This window comes from Cynoglossus semilaevis, chromosome 14 (genome assembly GCF_000523025.1).
Source record: "Cynoglossus semilaevis isolate Cse_v1.0 chromosome 14, Cse_v1.0, whole genome shotgun sequence".
Classification (NCBI taxonomy): Eukaryota; Metazoa; Chordata; class Actinopteri; order Pleuronectiformes; family Cynoglossidae; genus Cynoglossus; species Cynoglossus semilaevis.
In genome coordinates, this window is record NC_024320.1 from 21,604,836 (window position 1) to 21,613,143 (window position 8,308).

The following is an 8,308-nucleotide window of genomic DNA, read 5'->3' on the forward strand; positions in this document are numbered from 1 at the left end:
GAGAGTAAATGATTGATTAGACTCTCACTGTAATAAAAGAGGTATCATGTTGTTCCTCTTTTCTCTGTAGCATTAATATTTCCTTTAAAGGCAGACTTTGACATCAAGTGAAACACCTTGTCTGTATTTGAAATTATCTGCACCGTGTGACGTGATGATATTCTGGTGGAAAATCCTACACTAATTTATCTTTAAACTCCATTTGAAGTAGACAAAAAAACCCTGCAAGGATCAAACATCGTGCTTCTCTAATTTCCATACTGTTGATATGATAAAACACAAGCAGCATCCTTTTCCTGTTTTCCCTAACATTTCCAACCTCCCGTCAGGAGCTCGGGGCCTTGGCTCGTGCTGTGATAAAAACCCCAAACTGTTTTAAATTAGCAGAACGGGAGCTCATCTGTTTCAAATGATGAAACGGCAAAACAAAAGCAGCGTAAATAACCACACATGACCAAATTAGGCTTCTTCCTGAGGCTCAGAGGTGGACGTGTTTGTCAGGTCTCAACAGGTTTATGATCCAGATAAGGTTAAGTTATGCACAAACCAAACTCGATCATTTAACCTTAAATGTGAGAAGCACTGTTTCAGAGTACTGCGTGTAGTGTGTACTGCGTGTACTCATGTACTGTTGTTACCTCTGCAGAGTGAGACTCAGACTGTCGGTGCAGCCTTTTATCTTGTTCTGGGCCTCCAGGTGGTTCATGCTCTCTGTGGAAATGCCATTAATGGACAGAATGACGTCTCCCACGCTCATGTTGGCTCGGACGGCCTTGCCTCCATCGGTCAGCTGCAAATACACACGCAAACAAGAAAATAAATAATCATTCACCTGCTCAGAACGTCACTCTGGTGTTGATTTGTTTCTCTAATTCCTCTGCTATCCCACATTCCCTGTTACGTAACCTCTGTTCAACAGCACAGGCATCTTATTCCTTTCATAACATAGAACAGGTTTCAATATCTGCCTCCAAATAAGTCACTGTTATTAAAAAAAAACAAAAAGCCAAAGTATTCCCACAATAGTGACGCACATAAATGACAACTGGCCACAAATCGAAACCACATGATTTTCCAAAGTCAAATACAGTGTAATCACGAAAAAGTGAGTACAGTACACATTGAATATTTCAATTATACTCTCACAAATGTCTTTTGACATTTCCAGCCAAAGAAATGCAATTACGAAAATGTGACAAACACGGTAACTTGCAATTTTGTTTAAAAATGTTAAATGGAAAATTCATAATTCAGACACGTATCAGATGCCGTTTTGGGCAGAAAACCAATGGTTATGGCTTGAGCGTGAGTCCTTTTCAGCTTCACACAACTGCTTTTGGGAAACTTAAATCTTTATTTCTTCCCTGAGACTTCCACGGGCCAGATCCATCGATTTGGCGGGGCCTCTTAAGGACATACAGATACTTGAAGCCCCTCCAGTTTTCTCTGTGCTGTGCGCCTCATGTATTATATGTGGTGCTGAAAGCTGCTGGTGCGCAGGTTGAGCACCGTGAGGTGCAGCTTTGTTCCCCGTAGGATCTTTGCTGTACGTTCTGACCCAGCCGGTGCAGCGAGGGAACGTTTTTGGTCTGTTTACAGATATTAATGTTTTCCATCGGGCGCCAGGTATTTGTATATTTGTGTGTAGAAAACTGATACATACTGGATGCATTGTGAATAAATCCTATTAGGGTTAGAAAATGGGAACAATATTTGATAGTTTGTGAGAGTGAGTCAGGCTGGAAACTCTTTAACCATCTGTCTACCAGTGAGCACATTAACACGGTATTTGACAGGTTTTCTTTATGGATTTCCATCATGCTGAGACATGAAGGAAGCACACAGGAAACAACGTAATAAAACCATGACGATGGCATGACTCTTCAACAGGTGTGATGATCAACCAGTGATTACACAAGACTGCAGACCAGAGTGACTCGATCACTCAGTAGGACTGTAGCAGTGAGGCAACAACAGAAACTGTATCAACTTGTTATCTTATTTGAAATCATTTCACTTATTTGTTTTTTCAGAATAACTGTTACGGACAAATGACGTGGCAAAAATGTAGTCACATCCTTCTCAGTTTCCGTACATCTGGGATTAACAATACAATTATGTGCACAATCGAGCCTGTAGGTGGCGGTGGTGGTGGTGAGAGTGAGACAAAACCACACTGCTTGAGATTGTGCAACAATATCAGGGCAGCATTTGAAAGGAAGAAAACATGTTGCCGCAAGCCCAACAACTGAGCTAATGTTAGCTACAACAGCCCTAGTAGAGATATATGAAGTAGCCAATGATGTGAATGTAGTAGACAAATGTTTTTTTGTTCTTTGTTCAATCCATTTTATATAAAACCTGTCCTCATCTCAAATATTGGTTTCTACTAGGGATGTCCAGTAATATCGGCCAACCGATATTATCGGCCCCATATAATATCAGCCAACCGATATTATCGGCCCCATAAGAATCGGCATCTGTTTTTCCTCCAATAATGAGAAAATAAATAAATAATACAATGTCTGGGTTTCACCAGATCTGCTGGAATCACTTTTGTGGACCAAAAAAAAAAAAAAACGCTACATAAATTAGTACCGGTTGATATCAAAATTGGAAATTAAGTGTTGGGACAACATCAGCATATCAGATATCAGAAAAAGTTAATATTGGACATCCCTGGTTTCTAATTAAGATACAATTTTTGCAATTTGTTAATTGCAAATCCTATAGTCAATTAGATTACCACAACCTTCCATTAAGATACCGTAGCCTCTTACCAGGGACGTCCTCCATTGATCTGTGGTAACGTGAAACCAATTCCAACCCAAATTCAGGCCCGTTTTCAGATGTTAAACTAACACCTACGCGAAAGTTAATATCGGACATCCCTAGTTTCTAATTAAGATAAGATTTTTGCAATTCATTAATTGCAAATCCTATAGTCAATTAGATTACCACAACCTTCCATTAAGATACCGTAGCCTCTTACCACGGACGTCCTCCATTGATCTGTTAAACTAACACCTACGCACTAACAGTGCAGCACATATCATGTTTTATCCATATATTTGTCCACTTCCTCCAGAGAGTTGCTTCACTGATTTTTTTGATGATAAGAAGTCTCACGTCTTTAGTTCCAACAAGGGCCACTAAGCTAAGTATTGGGATTCAAGGGAGTAGAGTAAGGGTCTTACATGTCATCTGAAATAGTAAAGAAAGAATACCAGATTATCAGTAGAGACCGTGGACCATTTTACCTAAAACCCCAAACCCCATATTTTCCAGACATATTTCACCTGTGCCATCTTAAATCATTGATCAGATCTGACTTAGTCCCGAAGAATGTCAAGGCATGAGTAAGAGACTTACTGCTGATTATAAGAAGCTGAGACATAAACAATGTACCACTGTGTGAACGCTCACCAACAGGAAGAGAGTGGGAGGGAGAGTGGGGGTGCAGGGGGAAGAATGAGGAAGTGACAAAGTGGTGGCCCACACTTTTCTCTGGAGCTCCTTGTGTCATTATCAAGAAAAAAAATCAGTTAAGGGAAGTTGGGAATGTGTAGCTGGCTGCCACTGAGGCTCGCATACCAACATCTAGGAAACCTATAGTGCATGTTAAGTGCAACTCACAAAGACCAGGCGGCTCTCTATACAGGCCTGCACAAAGCTGAAATGACTCATTTGCTTATTCACAATGTCCCACACAGACACACCTGCCAAATTTTACCAAGTGAGCCGGTTCTCGCGCACTCACTTTCAGTAAATTCACCCATTAGTCTTCGTGGCGTGGAGGTGGATACAGAGAATAAGGGATTACTGAGGCCGCAGAGGTCAACAGCAGCAGGTGACGGACGGCTAATTGAACGCGTCTCCGGGACATGTCCCCTGATGGAAGGAAAAGAATGGACATGAGCAGGAGCAGCGCTCCTTGTAAGGATGTGACATTGCTCATTCCTCAGACACGTCCTATTTCCGATGCTAAAGAAAGAAGACAAACATGCCCAGAAAGTTGTTTTTTCCTCTCGGGCTATTATTCTAAACTCTAATCTGCAGCAGACATAGAGGCCATTTTGGAAAAACACAACGTTCCTTCACTCAAACGCAGTCTGACGCACATGAACAGAAGACAACTAGATGTTACGGTAAGAATCCCTGGAATCCGTGGTCTATAAATACGGATCAGAAGGGTCTGAGCCACTCATGACAGGGAGCGGATAAGTAACGAGCTAAAACTTTGGCCGTGCTGCGCTGCTCCTCTGGAGAGAGCAGGATGTTTTTGCAGTGTGCTTTTGTCAAGCACCTTGTATTATGTAATTAGTGCACTCAATCAAACTCTGCAAACTCAAACTTCCCTGAAGATAAAAAGGCCACTCAGGAAGAATCCATGCAAACAAGTTCATCTAAAGACGAGGAGCTGCTGGAGTCTTTTGTGTCTGTTTGGCAGATGAGAAAGACTTCTTTTTTTTCTTTTTTTTTTTTTAAATGAAGGCAGCATCTCTCCAACTGCTTTTACATGAATGGGATTCCAGCCACACAATAGTATTGCTGCTGTGCTCCTCTCCACGCTGTTGGTTTTATGCACAGCATTTAGTGGTGTTTCCACATGTTCCTGTAGCCGTAGCTTATATTCAAAATTTCCCACAATACAATGATGGACCTGATACTATAATTCACAATGTGCTGGAGGGTCCTCTAAAAAAACCCTAAAAATTAAAAATCATACAAAATTGACCTCATTTGTTGCCTTGTGCAGCAATGTTACCCTCTGTCTGTAGGTGGCAGTGATGCAACTTTAAAGAGATAAATGAAAAACACGGAAACCCTTCTTTTCGAGACATAATTCTGCGTCTGGATGTGAAACCATGGAGTTATGTGATAAAATATTCAATGGTTTCTACAAGCCGATGAAACTATAGTCTATTTATGTTGGCTATAACTGTAAGAACCATATAATTTCGTAGCATGGCTAAGATGTCACGCAGAACATTTGAATGCTAATCATCATCCCCTGCTGGAAACTTTGTCATTTCCTGTTTCCTGTCAAATTATGGAGTAAGGAAGACCACTGTGGTCATTTCACATTTCTGAAAGTCATGTTACAGGAAGTGTCTTGTGGTTGGAGCTGAAGGCCTGTGAGATGCATGTCATGTCTGTAGAAGAAAGTAAAGAAGGAGCGCCATATATGGGAACGAATGTGGACCTAACATCATGTTCCTTCAGAAACTGCAGACTGAGTCACTTGAACACTTTTTAGTCGCACACCTGCAACTCCATAACACTGGAGTGGAACTGGAGACAGCAGCTGGGAACTGAAAATGCCAAGTTTTTTTTTTTTCCCTCCAAGTCAAACATTCCAATTAAGCACACTTGAACAGAGGCACATCAGTGGTGGTCACGGCTCGACCCTTGTCTGTGAATCAACCAGGAAGCAGGAAGAACAAGACGCCAAGCAGACCTGTACCGGAGCGTTAGGTCCAATCACCATGGCTACACAAACAAACAGCAGGAAGCGGTACCATGTCCGCTGTGAATCCTAAAAGTGCTTTGGTGGGATCAAAAAGGAACTGGCTGCTGCGACAGAAGATATCAGAAAACAGTTGGATCGGACTGAAACGTTAGGTCCAGTCACCAGAGGGATGAAGTGTTTCTGCTGGTGTGTAACTCATATGAATGGCTCCATCTGAGTTTGAGGTCTTTCTACTAATCAAAACGTCAGGATAATTGGTATGTTCTCCAAACAGTATGTATGCAGCATGGTCTGCACAAAACCTAATATAAGACTGACCGTGCTGACGTAAAAAGGATGACCACAGAGTACTGTACATCTACAGTCACCAGAATATACCATGGCGCTGGACTGAAAACTGTGTGAATTCACCACATCGTTACTCATTAGTGGCTAATAGTCGCTCTGCACGGTGGACTGTAATTTTCACTTGAAGTAGAGCATTATATCAAATAGAGTAGATTTACTCTGGAACTGTGCGTTTGTAACATTATAAAGTGCGTTCTGGGTTTTTGTTTTTATTCCTCAGTATTATTGGTTACCATTGACATAAAGTATCCAAAGATTTATTTGTTTTTTTCCCAAACACTCACACTAATTTATTTATTGTGGATCTGACCATGCATGAAATTCTGAAACAGTTCAATTTTCCTAAGTTTTCTTGCCACAGACTTGGAGCCAGAGAAAGGTAGTCAGAGAAAACAACAGCAACTTGGAAGTTGGTTATTTTGAAGTTTTTGTGGATTTCTTTTAGTACCATCATTCACCACAGCGTAGGTCAGAGCTCCTGAGGTTGAATTTTGTCTTGAAAATTTATGACAACTCCTAGTAGGTCCAAAACTGAAGAATGTCTGTGTATGTGTGTTCAAATCAAAGGTCACCAACATGGTGCCTAAGGGCACTTGGGTGCCTTCATGGACCACCTAAGGCACCTGTGGAGTATGTTCTAAAACACTGGTGGCCAACCTTTTTTGAACCAAGGACCGGTTGACAGGTATCAGCCGTTACTGTGGACCGGTTATACTGAGCCATCGTTGAAGGATCATTACATTTTCCAGCTCTTCATATTTCTCAGTACCGTTGACGTAGTTCTCAGTTCAAAAAAGGTCAGTGACCCCTAGTTTAAATAGTTCCACTGCCACAGCACCACACAGAGGACACACCAAATTGTTTGTTATTGTGCAACCGTTCAAGAAACTACAAGTTTCTTTAGGTTCTGAGATGTTGGTGTAGAGACTGAAGTTAGGGTCACATAGTCATAACAAGCCTAACATGCACCAGTGAGTATTTTTAGTACTGCACACAGCAGCCAAGGTTGTGGGTTGTAGTTCCAACTGCCTCTACCAAGCCTATGGAACTTCTCTGCACCCTTGAATTTATTCATTCATTCCATGTGTTTCAAACAGAGACTAAGTAGATTCCATCAAAAAGCAGCAGCAGAGTGAGTGATCTAAATCAACATCAAGTGATGGCTCAGTAATTCTTTATAACTCTGCCATATAGCGTGGGGGAGATTAAAAGCAGCTGCCTTCGTACAGCTACGGATAAACAGCAGAGAGAGAACACACTGAGATCAAACACAGGCTGCAGATAACACTTTTCTACTGAATCCATATGTTACCTGAATGGTTTGGGAACCTGGGGATCCGAATTAAAAGTTTATTATCAATAAAAACTTCAATGCAATTTAAAGATTCCGTCTTAAAATGGTCCAAACGCAAGAGATAGATTTGGAAAACACGAAATACTTGGCAGATGTGCAGCACACATCTCCTGGGTTTCCTTTAAGGCTATGAGAGGTTTCCTCAATTTTATATGATTTTTTTCTTTATAACCCTGACCTTAAGCAGGCATTAAACTTCAATGTCAGACACATTAAATGGAGAGAGTTGAATCAGGGAAAGAACCCATTGTAAAAAGATGAGTCAATAACGTCTGCCAACAGGGTATAAGAAGAGAGTATATAACATTTCTCCCTGTCCATGAGAGAGAATGTGAACAAATGACCACTAACAATGGGTGAAAATTCACACTTAGAGCTTAATGCTTAAAGTAACCATTAAATGGTTGAAGCTAAAGTTTACAGTTATGAACAGTTGATTGGGTATGACAAAAAAAGAGACATTATTGTTTTGTTTACCTAACCCACTGCAGAGCACTGATTCTAAGAAATGAGTATTGCGTCCGTTACTAGATCTCAAAACAACTAGACGATGCTTGTTTGGGTCTTCTACAGCTGCAGTACAGTACATGGTCAACAGGAGCATCCTAGTTTGGTTAGAAACATTTTTGTAGCAATCAATGATTTTGTGCATATCACACACCGTCAACGTCTCAAAATGGGCCAAGATTTTTTAATGAGACATTGGCGGCTATTGTATAAGAGGTTTTTTTCCTTATTCTCAAATAACTCTTAACACTAAATAACCATTTGAGTCAAATGCCTTAAGCTGTTTAGCATGTTAAAAATAAAGAGGTTGCATGAAAGCAAAATACCCAGCATTACACAGAGCGGCACAAAAGCAAGCTAGGATAAATTTAGCTTGGGCAGTGTTTTTTCTCAGAGTATCAGATTCCACTAAGACAGCAAACAAAAGGATACAGGAGACAAGGAGAGGAAGTGACGGGTCACTGGGAAAAAAAGAGTGAAAAATTTCACTGTGCTGACCTCATACTGACCCACTGTGCTGAGACATTTTTAGACTCAAGATGATGCTACAACGGACACCACAGCAACATCATTTGTCTGTGGATGTCTTTCCGTGAGTCAACCTGTTGCGACATTCCTATAAAAAG

The 8,308-nt window shown here is 40.9% G+C and overlaps 1 protein-coding gene across 3 annotated transcripts in view; it reads right to left on the reverse strand.

Moving 5' to 3' along the window:
- pdlim5b (PDZ and LIM domain 5b) overlaps nucleotides 1-8,308 on the reverse strand; it is a 38,740-nt gene that overhangs the window by 19,741 nt on the left and 10,691 nt on the right. For all 3 annotated transcript variants that reach the window (XM_025062326.1, XM_017039077.2, XM_008325876.3), the window contains exon 3: nucleotides 639-790. In XM_025062326.1, the coding sequence (XP_024918094.1) occupies nucleotides 639-790 (152 nt within the window). The remainder of the gene's footprint in view (nucleotides 1-638; nucleotides 791-8,308) is intronic.